The sequence below is a fragment of the Kogia breviceps genome, chromosome 4 (assembly GCF_026419965.1).
Source record: "Kogia breviceps isolate mKogBre1 chromosome 4, mKogBre1 haplotype 1, whole genome shotgun sequence".
Lineage (NCBI taxonomy): Eukaryota > Metazoa > Chordata > Mammalia > Artiodactyla > Physeteridae > Kogia > Kogia breviceps.
The window spans coordinates 129,889,507-129,908,047 of NC_081313.1; the positions used below are offsets into that span (position 1 = coordinate 129,889,507).

The 18,541-nt window shown below is 50.2% G+C and overlaps 1 protein-coding gene across 1 annotated transcript in view; it reads left to right on the forward strand.

The window, feature by feature from the left end:
- Positions 1-10,334: 10,334 nt before the first annotated feature.
- The window catches only part of ERGIC1 (endoplasmic reticulum-golgi intermediate compartment 1), a 108,150-nt gene continuing 99,943 nt past the window's right edge, over positions 10,335-18,541 (forward strand). The window contains exon 1 of the mRNA XM_059061710.2: positions 10,335-10,471. Within this exon, the coding sequence (XP_058917693.1) occupies positions 10,452-10,471 (20 nt within the window). The 5' untranslated portion in view covers positions 10,335-10,451. The remainder of the gene's footprint in view (positions 10,472-18,541) is intronic.

The window sequence follows — 18,541 nt, forward strand, 5'->3', positions numbered from 1 at the left end:
CGAACCAACCATGTGATTGGAGGGTTGTAACTTAGTTGCCTCCCTGACCTCCCGGGAGGAGAGAGGGGCTGGAGATTGAGTTCAATCACCTATGGCCAGTGATTTAATCCATCATGCTTATGTAACAAGGCCTCCATAAAAACCCAAAAGGATGACGTTCAGAGAGCTTCCAGGTTGGTGAACACGTGGAGGTGCTGGCAGAATGGCCCCTTGGAGAAGGCATGGAAGCTCCGAGCCCCTTCCCACATACCTCATCCTATGTATTTCATCTGGCTGTTCATCTATATCCTTTATAATAAACTGGTAAATGCTAAGAAAATGTCACTCTGAGTTCTGAGAGCCACTCTAGCAAGTTAATTGAACCCAAAGAGGGGATTGCGGGACCCTCCCCTTGCAGGCCACTCAGAAGCACAGGTGACAACCTGGACTTGAGAATGGCATCTGAAGTGGGGCAGTGGGCCCTTAACCTCTGGGATCTAACTCTATCTCCAGGTAGCCAGTGTCAGAATGGAGCTAATTGCTTGGAGGTTTCAGAAAACACATGCGGAGCATTGATGACAAGACAGGACCTGGCCAGGGGAAGCTGGAGAAGTGACGAGGAACCCTCTGTCTAAAAGATCTATTCTTACCCAGTCGAGGGACTTAGACCTGGTCCCTTGGGTACTGGGGAGCCATGGAGGCATTTTAACAGAGGAGGGAGGTGGCTGATTTGTGTCTTGCATTACGATCAATCTGGCATTTAAATGGCTCACTTGATGGTATCATAAACCAGGAAACTTAGGGTACAAACCACAAGCAGATTGGGTAAAGGGAAGGTACAATGCAAACTTAGACAAATCCACATTTGAATCCTGCTCCAATACTCACCAGCTGGCATGAGTCACTTAGTTCTCTGAGCCACTGTTTGCTCATTTGTAGTGGGGCTGATGTAAGCAACCAATGAAACACTACCTGTGGAAGCCCTGAGCATAGATTTGTATTATTCTGAAAATAAATCTCCCAGATATTTTGTTAATCCAAAAATGAAGTGGCAGAAGAATATGTATTTCACTACTAATCTTGAAAGACAAATAAAAACAAAACATGTATATTTGAAAAATGCAGAGAAAAAAATTGCAAAGATTCACACCAAACTGAAAATAGAGGTTCCTTCTAGAGAGGTAGAAGAAAACCTCTTCTAAGATTGGAGCTAGAGATCAAAGGGGGCTTTAGCCTTATCTGTAAAGTTTTCATTTTTTTACATGGAAAATGTATTCCTATAATACTTGTATATTTAAAAATTAATTTTAAAATAACCTAACAAAAGCCCTTGACAGAGAGTAGATGTTCAGTGTTCTCTCCTGTCTGCTTGCTTACACAGTGAGATTTGGGGCCCTTCCAGTTCCATTTCCTTATTCACCCTAATTTCAACCCCAGTAGAAGGTCAGAAGACCTGTCAGAGTCACTCAACAAATATCTGTACAAGACCTTCTCTGACAAGGTTAGTGGGTCTCTCACAAGTGGGTTAAAGTCTCCCTTAGTGGACCCGAGACCCCACAGTCTCCCCTGGAGGCCACCTGAGGGCCTCCACTCAGTCCTCCACACTCCCTGCCCCCATGCTGAGGACGCTGCCCTCCCTCTGGCCTTCTGGTGGACCCTCAACTCCTTGGGAAGCTCCACTCTGCTTCCTCCCTCCTGGCCTCAGAGCTCCTGGCTGGGAAAGCAGAGAGATGCCTGCCTCCATTGCCTTCCCAAAGAAAGGCTGGGGTCACCCCTGGCCACCAAAAAGCCCAGAACAGTGAAGAAAACCTTCACCAGTGGTTGCCTTTGCTGGGGCCTGGGGGGATGAAAGAGATTTCACTCTCCACTGTGGACCCTTTTTCCTGTTTGATTATCTTTTTTAATAGGTTACTTTTTAAATTAAAGAATTACTATTCCTTTAAATAGTTTGGGGAAACAAAAACATTTCACAAAAGCTAATTCTATTTTAAAAACTCTGATTGAGGCCAGATTAGAGTTCTTGATGAATATATGACTTGGCGGGGGGCAAGGGCAGAAAGAGAGACAGTCTTTTGATGACCCTAAGTATGAACGATGAGTGGCGTGACTCTTCCGGAAAGGAGGGTGCAGCTGATGTCTCCTTTATCCAAAACACCTCAGCACTGACTGGGCCTCAGTGAGGATTTCCTGAATTTAACTCACGTAGGAAGCCATGTCTCGGGTCTGCTAAAAATGTACTTGTTTTGGAAAGGAGGAGAAAAAATGAAAAAGTGGATGGAATGAATTCAGAGTGTGGAGAGGGCTTGGCTGTTCTTTAGATCTCCTCACTTCACCATGAGACCAGAGAGGGAGTGGGACTGGAGATCCAGCTAAAACCAGATCCAAAGTAGGGGGCCGTTCCACGGGATAAACACTTCACCCTCCCAACTACCCCATGAAGTGGGCACTTTCTCCATTTTGCAGAGGAGGAAACTGAGGCTATGGTGGGGAATGAGGCAGCCCCAAGGTTACCCAGACAGGTATCGACTGAACTCTGACCCCAAAGTTTTCTCTTCCACCTTTGACTTCACCTCTCGTCATGCAGGTCTTGGGGTTACAGTGTGCCAGATTTTCATCTGGGCTTTCTCTGTTTGCAGGCACCTTGGAATATACGGATCTGGCCAGAGACACCGGGAACATATTATTACCGGGCTTATGTATATTCATTGCTATTTATGAGGTGCTACACACTTGTATGTAGAGAGAGTTTCTGTCCTGTGCGCTAGTGTATCATCAGCTTGCCAAAGAGTGAGTGAACGACTCTAATTCTGGAGCTCCCCCACTTTACAGATGAAGAGGTTAGGGCTCAGGGAGCTGAAGGGATTTACTTCAGTTATACGGGAATCGCACCCAGAGCCTTCCCATCACCAGCCCACCCTGAGGAAGCACAGCACTGACATCGGCTGGAAGAACAGACCCACCTACCCCTGGGCGTCAGTGCTGCTAATACATGGGACACCCACGCACCATTACATACACTCATGCCTGGGCCACACAAAGGTCTCCCCAAGCTCTCCACGTTCAGCCAAGGAGCAGAAATAGAGGGAGGAGCCGGCGGGAATGGAGCAGCCAGTGAGACGCCCCAGGTGCAGTCCCCATCCAGCCCCAAGCCACACCACGGACTGCAGACTGAGGAGGAAAGGGTCCAGATGAGCTCCATGGCAGAGAGAGATAAGGCAGGGGAGCGGGTGGTGCTGAGTCACGCAGCTTGCGGAGCTGACTGCTGCCGGCAGAAGGTAGCACTGTCTGACTTGGACCTCCAACTGGTGATCTTCCCAGTTCCTGAAAAGTGAGAATGAAATGCCACACCCTTGGCAGGCTAGAGGTCCCCCATCTAAAAATTGCAGGTGGTTGGTGGGAGATGTGTTTCCTCGTTCCTCTGGTTTCCATGAGAAGGGGAGATGGGTGAATTCCGACCGGCAAGTTGTCGACTGGGGTCTGAGACTATGTTGTCCAGGTCTTTTGGGAGAAGGCTGCCCGCAAGGAACCACGTTCTGCTCTGCCCAGATCTTCCCAGGGAGGCCTGAACTTTTCCTGCCTTTCCTGTGCCTGCCTGGGTCTGTCTGCCAAATTCAGAGACTGACAATTAGGAAGCCCAGAAGTCTCATTTGTTCAGAGCACAGGCAGGAAAGAGAGTGCCATATACTGGGCTCCCTCAAACCCTCAAATCAAAATATTGTGAGGCATACCAGCTTAATATACTTTAGGGCCCCTAACTGTAGAAGACATTTCACGTTTTTAACACAGCTCTTAAAGCCCTTCACAATCCAGCTCCCACCTACTGACCTCTCCAGCTTGACGTAATCCCCGGCCAAAGCCAGGCTGTCTGCTCGCCCACTTTCGTGCTTTTGTGTCCTTCCCCGGGTTGTAGCCAGCCTCCAAGATGACCCCAGTGATCCCCACCTCCTGGTCCCTCCCCACACCCTTGTGAGATCCCTCCCTTCAGTGGAGACTGGACTTACGAATAGAAGAAGGTAGAAATGACAGTGTGAGCCTTGGAGACGACTTCATAGAAGGCCGACTCTCCTCACTCAGCTAGGAGAAGCCATGTCATGACCGGCGTTAGGCTAAAGTCTCCTGCCGACAGCCCCGTGAGTGAGCCTGGATCCTCCAGCTTCAGTCGTCTTGAGATTGCAGCCTTGACCAACAGCTTGACTGCAAGCTCATCACAGATCCTGAGCCAGAGCCACACAGGTAGCTAGCTTCTCCTGGATTCCTGACCATCAGAAACTGCAAGGTAATAAATTGCTGTTTGTTTTAAGTTTTGGGTAATCTGTTACACAGCAATAGATTATTGCTAATGCACCCAACCTGCCTTTCTCCTAAAAGCCTGCTTGTTCTTCAAGGTCTCAACTCAGACTCTTCTTCCTCCTGGAAGCTTTTCCTGACTCCCTGTAGAAGATACCTGACGATTTAGCCTCCCAACATCCTCTCCATCTTTTTTTTTTTTTTGCGGTATGCGGGCCCCCCACTGTTGTGGCCTCTCCCATCGCGGAGCACAGGCTCCGGACGCGCAGGCTCAGCGGCCATGGCTCACGGGCCCAGCTGCTCCGCGGCATGTGGGATCCTCCCGGACCGGGGCACGAACCCGCGTCCCCTGCATCGGCAGGCAGACTCTCAACCACTGCGCCACCAGGGAAGCCCTCCTCTCCATCTTTGGCAATACTGCCCTGACTTTTTTCCCCTCTCTTCCCCCCTTCCTTCCTTCCTTCCTTGTGGCCATGACGCGTAGCTTGCAGGATCTGACTGAGTTCCCCCACCAGGGATTGAACCCATGCCCTCGGCAGTGAAAGTGCCGAGTCCTAACCACTGGACAACCAGGGAGTTCCCACCTCTGACTTTTCTTTAAGAAACCACCCTTCTCCCATCTGAATCTGTGTGTGTTGAATGAGGCTGATTCCATTCCAGGCTCTAGGAGTTGGTGTTCAGCCTAGGCCTGGCCTATCCATTCTCCTGGAGCCCACTGTTCAGGGATGCAACCTAAGTCAGCCCCTGAGGGTCAGCCCAGGAGCCTTTGCTGGAGGTAGCAGGAAACAGGTCACCTTCATCTGCTGGAGTTGCAGAGCAGGAAAAACAGCCTACAGTTACAGGCAGAGCAGGAAAAACAGCCTGAAGCTACAGCTTCCTTCCTTCTTTTTCCTTTTGTTTCACAAGCACAAAAGGAAAGCCTGTCTAGAGATGAAGCCAGAAGGAAAAAGATGAGCCTAGGGATGGGGAGAGAGATTCCTGATGCAATGATTGAAGTGCCTGGATTCAACTATGCCTGAAACTAAATCTACCTCTGGACTTTTCTTTCTTCCTTTCTTTCTTTTCCCTTCCCCTTCCCCTCCCTCCCTCCCTCCCTTCCTTCCTTCCTCTCTTCCTCTCTCTCTCTCTCTTTTTTTCTTTCTCTCTCTCTCTCTTTTTATGGCCTTAGGTCCTGTGTGTTGATTTGAGATGATCTCAGTCATCTTGAACTGAAAGAGTTCAGATCAATTTCATCCCCATGGGTGGAATTAGGGACCCCCTCCTGGCCTCCCAGAACCTCTAGTGCTGCCCCTACCACTGCACTTACCACAGAACTGCACCTGCACAAGGAACTGGTGCCCCTCACCCTGATTTTTTGTAATGGTACCACACTTTTGCTTACACCCCCCCTCCGCTGCCTTGCCCCTTAAAAACAGGGATGTGTCATGTTCCTTTGTACATCCAGAGGACCTGTCATAAAGAGGTACCCACTGAATAACTTATAATGAATGAATGGATGGATGGATGAATGAGTGTCTTCTAGTTGGCCAGGAGACTTAGTGGGGCAAGAAAGGAGAGTTGTTTGTTCTGAGGCCCTGCTACGAGGCCCAAGATACCCTCAAGACCTCTTTGAGCTGACAAAGGACTATTATTTCTTAATCTCTTCATCTAGACCACAGCTGAACCAGCCCCACCCCTGGAACACAAACCAGGCTCCTATTACAGAAAAACAAATCTGACCAGGCCGTTTCCCTGCTTCAAACAACTTTCAGTGACGTGTGTGGCAGGAGGGGGTGGAGACCAGTGAGCATTTGGATCCAGGGAACATTCTACACTATAGAACATTCATGTGTTTATCAATTGATTCATTCAGCAAGCATTTAATTAGCACCTGCTCTATGCCAGGCCCTGTACATGTTGCTTCATCTTTACAGCAAGCTTTTAGGGCCATGTATTTGTTATCTGTTGCTGCCTAACAAATCACCCCAAACTTAGTGGCTTAAAACAACAAACATTTGTCATCTTGCAGGATCCAGATGCAGCTCAGCTGGATGCCTCTGGGTCAAGGTCTCCCGGGAGGTTGCAGTCAAGTTGTTGGCCAGGGCTGCCGTCATCTCAAGGCCCAACTGAGGCTGAGGGATCCACCTCCAAGCTCATTGACGTGGCTGTAGTGAGGCCCCAAAAGATTCACTGTGAGTTCTCTCATGTGGGCCTTTCCACATGGCAGCTGGCTTACCCAGAGAGATTGATCTAGAAACAGCAAGAGTGTCCGAGACAGAAGTTACTATCTTTCTATATCTTAGTCTTATGTGCTACGTGCCATCGCATCTGCCATATTCTGTTCATTAGGAGTGAGTCAGTAAGTTCAGCCTACTCTCTAAGGAAGGAGATTACACAAGGGTTTGAATATGAGGAGGTGGATTAATTGGGATGACCATTTTAGAGGCTACCTGCCACAGGTAAGGTATTATTATCCTTCATTTCATGCTCAGACAGCCAGCTAGTTAAGCAATATGTCCATGTATCCCAGCTAGAGAGTCATCTGACTGCAGTGCTTTACCATTTCACTAAGCCATTTGGGAGTGAGGTGGAGGAAGGCAGGGAGAAGGTGCTGGTAGAACAGCAAATGGGGATAGAGTCTTTATTAACTATCTATACTGTGTACCTGAATACCCACAACTTAGTAGCATAAAATAAACATTTATTACCTCACATAGTTTCTAAGAGTCAGGAATTCAGGAGCAGCTTAATTGAGTGGTTCGGGATCAGGGTTTCTCGTGAGGCTGTAGTTAAGCTGTGGTCTGGAGCTGCAGCTTTGAAGACTTATCAGGGCTGAGGATCCACTTCCAGGATGGTTCACTCACATGGCTGTTGGCATGAGGCCTCTGTTCTTTGCCACTTGGACCCCTCTCTAACCATGCTTGAGTATCCTTATGACACAGAAGCTGGTTTCCTCCAGAACAAGTGGCTCAGGAGAGCCTAAGCAGAAGCCTCAATGCCTTTACTACCTAGCCTGAAGAGTCATATGCTGTCATTTCTGCAGCGTCCTGTTGGTTACCCAGCTTGGTACTTTGCAATGTGGGAGGTGATTATACGGGGCATGGGAATATCAGCCATTGGAGGCTGTCTACTATAGGGTCCTGGAAGATTAGTAATCCTAAAACTCAACTTTTAGTAAGTCACTCCCTTGGTCAGAGATCCAGAGCTTTCCCATTTACTGTAACACAACATCTGATTTCCTTAGTTCTATCTCACACTGTCTTTGGGGCTGATGGGCCATCTGGGACTGGCAGCTTGGTCTGCTTACAGACCTCAAGTGTCCCCACAGAGATCCTTGTTGATGTGCCCCCTCCCCATCCTGTCTGTTCTGTGGGAAGGCCTGCCTCTCTGGAAAACCTCCATTCAGCCTTTGATATATAGTTATTGTCCCCCCACCCCCCATGTGCAGGCTGTGGTTGGATGCTGGGATAAGATGGTGAGCAAACAGACATCCATCCTCCATGGAGAACTTCCAGTCAACATGGGGAGGTAGACACTAGCCAGTTAATAATCTCTTCACAAATAGTGACAAATTCTCCCCCCAAAAAACCTACGGGTGGCATGTGAGCATATAATGGGGAACCTGGCCTACTCTGTACATGGTAGTTGAACCAAGCCAAGAAATTAACTAGGCTGGGCAGGTGTATTAGTATTAGGTTCAGGTGTAAGTGTCTGAAAATCCACAATAACAGTAGCTTAAACAAGACATGTTTATTTCTCTCTTGCTCAGAAGTCTGGGGAGGTATCTGAGAACAGGTACTGTGCCATTCAGTGGCAGGGACCCAGGCTCCTTCTATCTTGTTGCTCTGCTCTGCATGGCCTTCACCACATGGGTTAGGATGGTGGCATCCACATCCTGGGCAGCCAGATGGACAAAGGGACACAAGTGGGTAATATCCACCAATAATCCCTGAAGCAGCCACAAGATGCTTCCCCTTACACCTCAATGGCCAGAACTTAGTCACATGGCCACACCTAGCAGCAAGAGAAGCTGGGAAATACAACTCTCATTCTGAACACACTCATATGCCCAGCCAAAAACTGGGAGCTCCATCATCATGAAAAAATAGCAACCATAGTCAACCCTCTCTTGCACTTACTCTGTGCCGGGCACTGTCCTAAGTCCTTGACACTCATCAACACATTTCATCCTCACAACAGATCTATGAGGATGGTACTATTATTGCCCCAATTTTACAGATGAGAAAACTGAGGTACAGAAGTAAAATAAGTTAGTAAGCGAACAGGCTAGAATGTGATCCCATGCAGTATGACTCCAGAGTATGGGCTCTGTTACCATAGTTAACAGTTATGAAGAAAGTGAGAATCTATTGGTAGACATGCACATTCTCTGCCGTATAGCAAGGTGCAAGGCAGAGATAGGAACATGCTCAAGGCCAAAGAAAGAGCAAATGCAAAAGCCCCCCGCCCCCTGCATCCCACCAAAGCAAGGTCCTTTATTGCAGCACCTCTCAAACTTAAATGTGCCAGTGAATCACTTGGAGATCAGGTGAAATGCACACTTGGCTCAGTAGGTCTGGGCTGGGGCTGAGAATTCGCCCCATGGTGCCTAAGCAGTTTCCCTGTGGACCACCAGCAGACTGTGGACCACATTGTGAGAGGGAGGACTCGTGGTCAAATGCCCACCACTCCATGACTCCCTTCCTGCACAGGCCTGGGCCAACAAACAGTCCTTTGGGCTCAGTGGCTACCCAAGGCCCCTTCAACCTTCTTGCTGCCCCCAGGTTTTGAGTTCTGGCTCAGATTTCCCTCTCTCCCAAGAATGCCAGGCCCCTTGTTGAATGAATGAATGAAAAGGGAATGCTGGAGGGCAAAGGGAAGGAGAGCCAACTGGGTGTATGGTCCAGGGGAAGAGTTTGGTTCACTGCACACACTTTACACTGGACGGGAACTGGCACCGTGCATTCTGAATTCTCCCAGAGGAACAGGTACCACCATTTCCCCCTATTTATAGATGAGGAAACTGCCTGCTGGGCTTGCTTTTTGAACACGAGCCCCCACCTTCCTCCCCTGGGGTTTTTCAAGCTCTTCGTTACCACAACCTTGGAGGTGGGGCCAACCATGGAGGGAAAGTTCAGAATGAGTATCCTCTACCTGGGTGTTGTGTTACAACTACCAACTCCTCTAACCCAGCAATCCCGGAAGGAGATGCTGATTACCTGTGAATTTCGCGGAAGGAAACTAAGCCTCAGGAGAGGTCCCGGGTGGGCCAAGTCACAAGGCAGGTCTTAGTCTGCTGTCCTGAATAGACCGGGCTCGGAGCCGGCCTGGTGAATACCATCAGAATGAACCACAAATGGAAGATGCAAGCAGAGAGGTAGAGCTACCAGGCCAACCACAACAGCTTCAGGTGACGAGCCCTTACTAGGTGCCAGGCATCACACTAAGCAGTCTCCCAACTTTCTCATTTGATCCCCAGGAAAAAGCTCCTCCAGTAAGTGTCATCATCCTCTTTGTGCAGCCGTGGAAAGGGGTGTGGGCTCAGAGAAGCCAAGCATCTTCCCCAGAGACGCACAGCAGGGACGTGGTGGATCCCCTTTACAAATCTAGGCCTGCCTGCTTTCCTCCTTTCTTTCACAGTATCAGGCCCTTTACTCAGAGTTAGACGCTGTGTGTAGCCCACATCTGGACCATTGCATTTAATTTTCACAACCCAAGGAAACTGTTTTACAAACGCAGAACAACGGAGGAGGCCGGAGAGGTAGAGGGATTTGCTCAAGGTCACACAGAGAGAAAGTGATGGAACACACAGTGCGGGGGCTTTTGGAAGGAATGAACGCGGGAGTCTTTGGGTGCTCCCTTCCTCTCCAAGCCTCGACCCCCATCGCGCGTCCACCAAGGCCAGCCCCTCCCTCTCCCAGCCCCCAGCCCCCAGCCCCTTAGGCCCCCAGGCCCTCAAGCCCCCGGGCCCCTTTAACAGGGAGGCGGAAGGGGCGGCCGGGGGCGGTGGCGGCGCCCAATGGACTGCGCGGAGCGTCACTTCCCGGCGGCGGGAGGCAGCAGCGAGTGTCGAGGGCTGGGGGCGGCCGGCGGGGGCGGGGCGGCCGGCGGAGGCGTTGGCAGCGGGCTGGGACCCACGCGGCGCCGCGGCCCACCTGGCCTGCAGGGCTCCCACCCCCGGCGGCAGAGGCGGCGGCGGCGGCACGATGCCCTTTGACTTCAGGAGGTGAGTGTGGCGACCCCGGCCACCGGGAGCCCCGTCCGCGGGCACGGAGGATGCTCGGGCACGCCGCGGACCCCTCCCGCCTGGAACGCAAAAGCGGCCCTTCACCCTGTGCACGCCTCGGCAGGCCCTCGGGGACGCCGGGCGGGCCCCCCTGCCGCACACAAAGCTAGCTGGAGCCTCGGAGGGCCTCCTCGTGCAGCGGGAAGCGAGGCCACCCATCTCTCGGGCCGCTCCGCCCCTTCCCTCCGCGGAGCCCCCTCCCCAGGCTTCCCCGACACCTCGCAAACTCGCATCCCCTTCCCCCCATGCTGGGAACCAGGTTTCCTCCCTCCCCTAGATAGGAGCAGACAAGCCATCCTCTTCCTCTCCTCTACAGAGCTTCCTTTCGTGAACCCCACCCCAGCTGACAGGTGTGTCCAGGGCACCTCGGATGAGCCCCCAGGGATCCGCAGGGGTGTGCAGACCCATCCCGCCAGACAGCTGCTGGAGGGTTTCAGGTTTCCATAGGCTCAGATTCTCCCTGACTGGGCCGAACCGGAGGCCTGTACCTCAGCCAGGTCCTGGTCCTGTGCTCTGGGTATGGGGGCTCCATGGGGGAGGGGAGGAGGTAAGGGAGCTGTGGGAAGGGCTTTGCAGAGGGCCTAGCCTGATCTGCCCTTGGCTTTCTACAGTCACCACAATGGGCCCTTTGTGGGGTCCAGCCGCCTCATGGTCCACGTTGTGCTGGGCTAGGCCTATGGAAGCCTGCCTGACAGGGGGTCTACATCCAGACTTTCCCTTCAGGTATGGAGCCCCAGGGGATGCCCTGGCCTGAGGCAGCCACACTGGTGTATAGCCAGAAAAATAGCAAGGCTTTAGTGGGGAGGAGCTGTATCAGAATCCTGGCTCTGTCCCCTCCACTGAACAGCTTGGTATATTATAGAAGTTAGGGGTGAAGGCTCTGGGTTCAGACCTCCCCTTAGCTGCTCAGCTTGATGACTTGAGCAAGTGTCTGAGCTCTCCCAGTATCTCTGTGTCACCACCTGCAAATTGGGGCTAAAAATAAAGTCCCATCTGCGAGGGCTGAGTGCATGAGAAGATCTTAATTCAGAGCCTGGAGGGGTGCAGAGCTCAGAAGTGGGAGGTTAGTGGACATGCAGCCTCTCCATGAGGCCACTTCCTCATCTACAAAATAGGAATTCCAGTCCCTGCCAGCTCCTTCCCTTCCTACAGGTGTGAATAAAGTCAGGGTAAAGCGACAGCCTTCCTGGGAAGAAAAGCCTGGCAGTGACCCCCATGGCATGTGGGCATGTTGCAGTTTAAGCATGGAGAGAACATTGGCCTTGGACCCCTTGCACTGACTGATGTGGCACTCAGCCTGCCCTGGGCACCATTGCCATCCCACAGAAAGCCTGCCCCTTCCATGCAGCCCTGGGGCTGGCACCAGGGTCTCAGACAAATGCTTGCAGACCCAGGGGATTTTCATACAAGGAAAGCCCCTGTGATGGAATTCAGGGGCAATCCTCATACCGATGGGTAACATTCAGGACATGAGAGAGCTGTAGCTGGCACATTGATTCCTGGTTCCATAAAGTCTCCCCTAACCCAAGCTGATAATTCCTGCCCTCGCCCCACATCCCTTTGTGATTCAGTAGGTTGCAGTGATTTTGACCTTATTGGGGAAGTCACTGCTTTCGGGCGTAGAATTCATTCACTCTGTACCTAATCTCCCATTTTAGGAGGAGGAAGTTGAGGGCTGAGGGTCTTGCCCTGGACCTCATGGGACCTAGATTGAAGGGTGGGCCAGGGTCCCAGGTCCCACACAGCTCCTGACCTGGTGCCCCTTGAGTTGGAGGTTTGGAGTGTCCAGGTACCATGGGGGCCCCAGCTTAATGAGGTGTTTTAATCAATTTCCTTGAAGGCTTGTGCCACCACAGAACAGTGAGAATGGATTCAACACTTCCCATTCACACCTTGGAGGACGAGCCTAGTAACCTACACTTCTTAAGATGTGTTCATTCCAGGTCTCAGCTTCTAAGGAAGGGTCCACTGTACGCGCACTTCAGTGTTCATTGATCAAACGTTTACTGAGTGTCTGCTCCGTGCTCAGCCCTCCGCCATGTGCCCCACTGCGGAGCTGGGTGACATGTGACTCGTTTGCCCAGGGCCAGGCAGTGGTGAGCTGGTGGAGCTGGGATTCGAACTGGGGACTGTTAGCTGCAAAGCCTTAGCTGTGGGAGAAAAGGGAGGTAGTCTTGGAGGGTCCCACAGCCCTGTCAGACCTCTTAAAAACCATGGGGAAATGGAGAGGGTCATGCTCTGGTTGAACCCCCCCTCTCCCAGTTCGAGGCCAGAGCGAAGACCAGGCTTCCTGATCGTTTTGCTCTCCTTAATACAGAACACAATCAGGAAGGGGGAAAAAGGAACCTCTTGCTCTTTCTTACCAGAACTCCTTGTTTTCCTAGTGCCCGTGGGACCTCGTGCACCTTACCTTCTGTGTGCTTTCCTGTCTGTGAAATGGGGATGAGAACAGTACCCGTTGTTGAGAAGATTAACTGAGCCAGTGTGTGTAAAGCATTTAGATACAGAGTATGCACCCAATAAATATTGGCCACTCTTTTCATTATTTGTGTTATTTCATGGAAACACCTGTATTTCCTAACACTGTATAATTCACTTTTATGCTTATTCTCTTTTTTCCTGCCATGAAAACATGAGCTCCCTAGGGCAAAGATCTTTATCTGTTCATTGCTGTTTAACTCCAGTGCCTAGAATAGTGTCGTCCTGTCCCCGTCCCCGTCCCCCGTCCCCCCCCCCCCCAACATTTGCCCCCAGGATATGTCTCTCAGAGTCCGTCAAGGAAGCCAAAGGCATGGTGTGATTTGATGTTCCAGTTCTTCCTTTACTGGGAACCTTTTCAGCTATGGGTGGTTAATTTTCCCCCTTCCTTCCTTAAATGTGCTCTTCTCTAAATTGTAGTTGGCGGTGGGGAATAGGCAGAGTACAGAGGAGGGACCTAAGGCCTTCAAAGATGACTTGTGTTTGTTTTGCTCCTGGTGCATTGTTTTATTAATCGCTGGACCTTGCAGTGGTGGAACTGGCCTTGTGACCCAGTTCCGTGGGGCGTTGGCCCTGCCCCCGGACCTAGTTCCGGCTGGCAGGGGCCAGAACACCTGCTGTCTCTGGCTCAGGCTGCGGGGGAGGGGGGACATTTCCTGCAGCCCAGGCCCAGGAGAGCCTGAGCATGGCTTTCAGGCGCACAGACGTGGCCGACTCCCCGCGACGGCAGCCTCTGAGTTGAAACCCCAAGACCAGGGGTGTGCTGCTGTCCTGTCATTGACCATCTGGGCCCTGGGACAGTTGACTTACCTTCTCCAAGCCTCAGTTTCTTCATTTTAAGGAGATGGCAATCTTCATTGCCTCACCTTGTAGGATAGATGTAGGGGCAAGTGAGGTGTCCCTGCAGGGTACAGCGGGCTGCATAATTTGTGGGGCCCAGTGCAAAATGAAAACGCAGAACCCCTTGTTGGAAACATATTACGCATGTCAGGACGGTGACAACAGAGCATTAGACTAAGCCTAGACGCAGCGCTCTGAGCACAGGACCCTGTGTGACTGCACAGTTCACACGCCTGTGATGCCAGCCCTGCTGCGGCGCCTTGGTTCGGCCTCCATCGCCTCTCAGTCTGGCCTTCCAAGTGGTCTCTCATCTCCAAGAGACCCCAGATCTTAGAACCCCAGGGGAGCTTTCCAAAGTTGACCTGATTTTTTTCACATTCTGGTTTCAACCGTCAAGTGGGGCCCATTGCTCTGATCAAGTACGATTTCCTTAGCTCCCCATGTGGCCATGCCTGGGGGGCCTCTGCAGCCCCCCTCACTCCCTGTGCCAGGGTCACCCCCGACCACCACTGCGGGCTCTGAGCACATAATCAGCACTCAGCAGATAGTACAATGGCTTATGTGAGTGCCTGTATTTCTACCTTACCTCATTCCAGAAAGATCTTGGGAAAGTTGACGGAAACACGTACTTTACAACAAGTTTAAAAAATATATAAATAGACTTAAAAGTCAGGGCCAAAGAGAAATAAAGACCAGACTGGAGGAACTATTATGTGAAAATCAAGCCAGCATTTCACATTTATTGAGCACTTACTAGTGCCTGACACTGCGGTAAGGATCTTACCATTGCTCACTTATCCCCCACCAACCCTGCAAGGCAGACACTGTTGTTATCCCACTTTACAGATGAGCCAGTGGAAGTGCAGCGGAGTTAAGGGACGTGATGGGTCAGCAGGAAGCACTGGGGTTGGAATGCTGTTCTTGTGCTCCAGAGCCCCACTTGTATCCTATAGGCTCATCTCTAAAGCTTTGCCCTTCCATTCACCGAGTTCAGAGAGAACTGAAACCCCCTCTAATTGGATTCCTTGGCTTTCTCATCTCTAATCCTTTCCCAGCAGTGCTCATTAAGAAGCTTAAAGTCATCAGCCATTATTTTTTAATTTTTTTTTTAAACTAGACTTGTGGTCTGACACCTGATTCTGAAATTGTCTTTAAAGAACCCTCACTATGGTCTCACAGCAATTTAGAGCATCTCATTCTGGAGGGTCCAGGTTTTCCCACAACAGCCACTGGGGCTTTAGAGTGTAGAGCATATGGTTACCTGCTCATCTGGACGTAGAAGGGGATGGAAAAATCTCTCCTCCTGAGGCGGTTTGGATTCCTGATACCATAATATCTTGAGACTGGGCTTTAGCCAGCTGTGGCCTCGTTAAGTTCTGTTTCCCATCTGGTAATCCTTTCATTTTTTATTTTGGAGTTGCTCCTGGGCAGTTTTCATCAGGCACTGGAGAGGCAGGCAGGGTGTGAGGAGGGCATTTGGGGTGAGGCTTACACACCACCTCTATATCAGTGAACATCAGCTCTGCTGCATGTTAGAATCACTGGAGGAGTTTTAAAAATCCCCAAACCCGGGCTTCCCTGGTGGCGCAGTGGTTGAGAATCCGCCTGCCGATGCAGGAGACACGGGTTCGTGCCCTGGTCCAGGAAGATCCCACATGCCGCGGAGCAACTAAGCCCGTGGGCCATGGCCGCTGAGCCTGTGCGTCCAGAGCCTGTGCTCCGCAACGGGAGAGGCCACAACAATGAGAGGCCCGCATACGACAAAAAAAAAAAAAAAATCCCCAAACCCAGGTGGTGCTCCACACCCAGTAATCAGGATCTGAGGGTGGGGGACTCAGGCATCAGTATTTTATAAAGGTCCTCAAGCGATTCCAAGTGCACAGCTAAGATTGAGAAGACTGCTCTAGATCCAGAGAACCCATATTTAGCAGGCCGAGAGCACAGGGGCAGCCAGATGCCAGTGTGGGTCTTTGGAGGGGAGGTTGGGGAGTAGAGTCTGGTCCCATCTGTCCCGCCCTGCAAGCACATTCCCTCTGGGACTGTTCTTCACTAGTAAAGCTGTCACTAAGGCAGGGCAGTGGTGGGGGGGTTACCTTTCCATGGATATCCTTGCTTTTCAAAGTGAGGTCCCCACACCAGCAGCTTCAGCATCACCTGGGAGCTTGTTGGAAATGCAAGATCCCCTGGTGATTTGAATGTACAGTAAGATTGACTAACTCAGCATCTCCCAGACTGTGCCGCTCCATAATGGGTCCCCAATTTGGAGATCTACAGCACGTGCATAACTTACTAAAGGCTCTGAGAAGTCCTGCACAAAAGGAACCTGAGTCACTCAGCCCAGCTTTTGCCAAACTTACTGTCTAAGCCACCCTTGTTCTTCACAGGGTGGCCAGTACCATTTCTTAGAATATTGTTTGGGAAACACAGCTGTAATTGTTCCTTTAAGGAAGTGGTAATTAGCCTAATTGTCTCTTGTCAACTTTAACATTTAGGTCTGTTAACTTAATTACCTTGGTGTCTCTGCAGGAAAAGTACCGGATGGGAAAAAAACCTGCCAACAGTAGCATGTATTGGTTTTTAGAAGTCTTGACCCCTTGGGAGAGGCAGGAGGAACTCAGGGTTCCCTGTACTACCAAGAGCTCGGGGATACATAAGGCGCTTTACAAATCTCCTCATCCTCTGAGTGGGCATTATTCCTATTTTACATCCAGTGAAATTGACCCCCAGAGATGCTGGGTCACATAGCTGGCCCATCTAGGGGTCCCTGTGGGACCAGCACACACACCTGACAGTAAAATCCTTCCCTTGAACGCTTCCTTCTGGAATCTGCTGGGCAGCACAGCTGGACAGGAAGCAAGATCCATTTGAAAGGGACTGAATGTTCTGTTTATCCAAAAGGTAGAAACCCTATTTGAGATGAGAGGCCTGGCTGTTACCAAACTTTAGTCACAGGTCCCTGAACATTGGGTGCTGGTGATGCTTTTCTCTCTTGAGTTGCCATCTGGGGCTCGAACTGCTCTGGAGGAGGAAAGGAGGCAAGGCGAATCTTAATAGTAATGCCTGATGGTTGCTCAGCTGGTGATGTGTTGCACTCTGTGCTGGGCATGTCATTGGACTTGAAAGTCACACTGGCTCCACGAGATAGATACGATTATTAGTCATTTATTTTTCTATATTTTATCTTTTGTTTTTTTTAGATGACTATTTTATTTATTTATCTTTTTAATTTACATACAGTAAAAGTGGCCCTTTTTGGTGTATTCTTCTGTGGAAGTCAAGACTTTACATTGTGTAACCACCCCTGCAGTCTGGTTATAGAAGTTTAATCCTTCCAAGAAACTGTAATGCTATCACTTTATAGTCATACTATTCAATTTTTAAAAATTGTGCTAAGAACACTTAGGGTGAGATCTACCTTCTTGGCAGACTTTTAAGTTCACACTACAGGATTGTTAATGACAGGCACAGTGTTGTACAGCAGGTCTCTAGAACTTACGAGTATAACTGAAACTTTATATCTATTGAATAGCAACTCCCCATTTCCTCCTCCTCCTCCTAGCCCCTGGCAACCACCGTTCTATTCTCTGCCGCTGTAGGTTTAACTATTTTAGTAGATAATTCATATAAGTGGAGGCAATATTTGGCCTTCTTTGACTGGCTTGTTTCAGTTAACACGATGTGTTAAGTGAACCTCCAGGTTCATCCGTGTTGTCACATACGGCAGGATTTCCTTTTTTTTTTTTTTTTTTTTTTTTTTTTTTGCGGTATGCGGGCCTCTCACTGTTGTGGCCTCTCCCGTTGTGGCCTCTCCCGTTGCGGAGCACAGGCTCCGGCCGCGCAGGCCCAGCGGCCATGGCTCACGGGCCTATCCGCTCCACGGCATGTGGGATCTTCCCGGACCGGGGCACGAACCCACGTCCCCTGCATCAGTAGGCGGACTGTCAACCACTGCACCACCAGGGAAGCCCAGGATTTCCTTTTTTAAAAAATTATTTATTTATTTATTTGGTTCTATTGGGTCTTAGTTGTGGCCCGCAGGCTCCTTAGTTGCAGCCCACGGGCTCCTTAGTTGTGGCTTGCCAGCTCTTTAGTTGTGGCATGCATGGGGGATCTAGTTCCCGGATCAGGGATCGAACCTGGGTCCCCTGTATTGGGAGCACAGAGTCTAAACCACTGCGCCACCAGGGAAGTCCCAGGATTTCCTTTTTAAATGCCGAATAATATTCCATTGTATGTATACACCACATTTTCCTCATCCATTCATCCATCCATGGACACCTGGATTGTTTCCACATCTTGGCTGTTGTGAATAATGCTGCATCTATCTCTTCAAGATCCTGACTTCAATTATTTTGGATAAATACCCAGTCCTGGGATTACTGGATCATATGGTATTTCTATTTTTAATTTTTTGAGTATCCTCCATAGTGTTCTCCATAGTGGCTGCACTGATTGACATTCCCATGAACAGTGTACAAGAGTTCCAGTTTCTCCACATCCTCCACACTTATCTTTTGTTTACTTTGGTGACGGCCATCCTGACAGGTGTGAGGTGATATCTCATTGTGGTTTTGATATGCATTTCCCTGATGATTAGTGATGTTGAGCATCTTTCCATATACCTGTTGGCCATTCGATTGTCTTATTTTGGGGAACTATCTATTCAAGTTCTCTGCCCAGTTTTAATCAGGT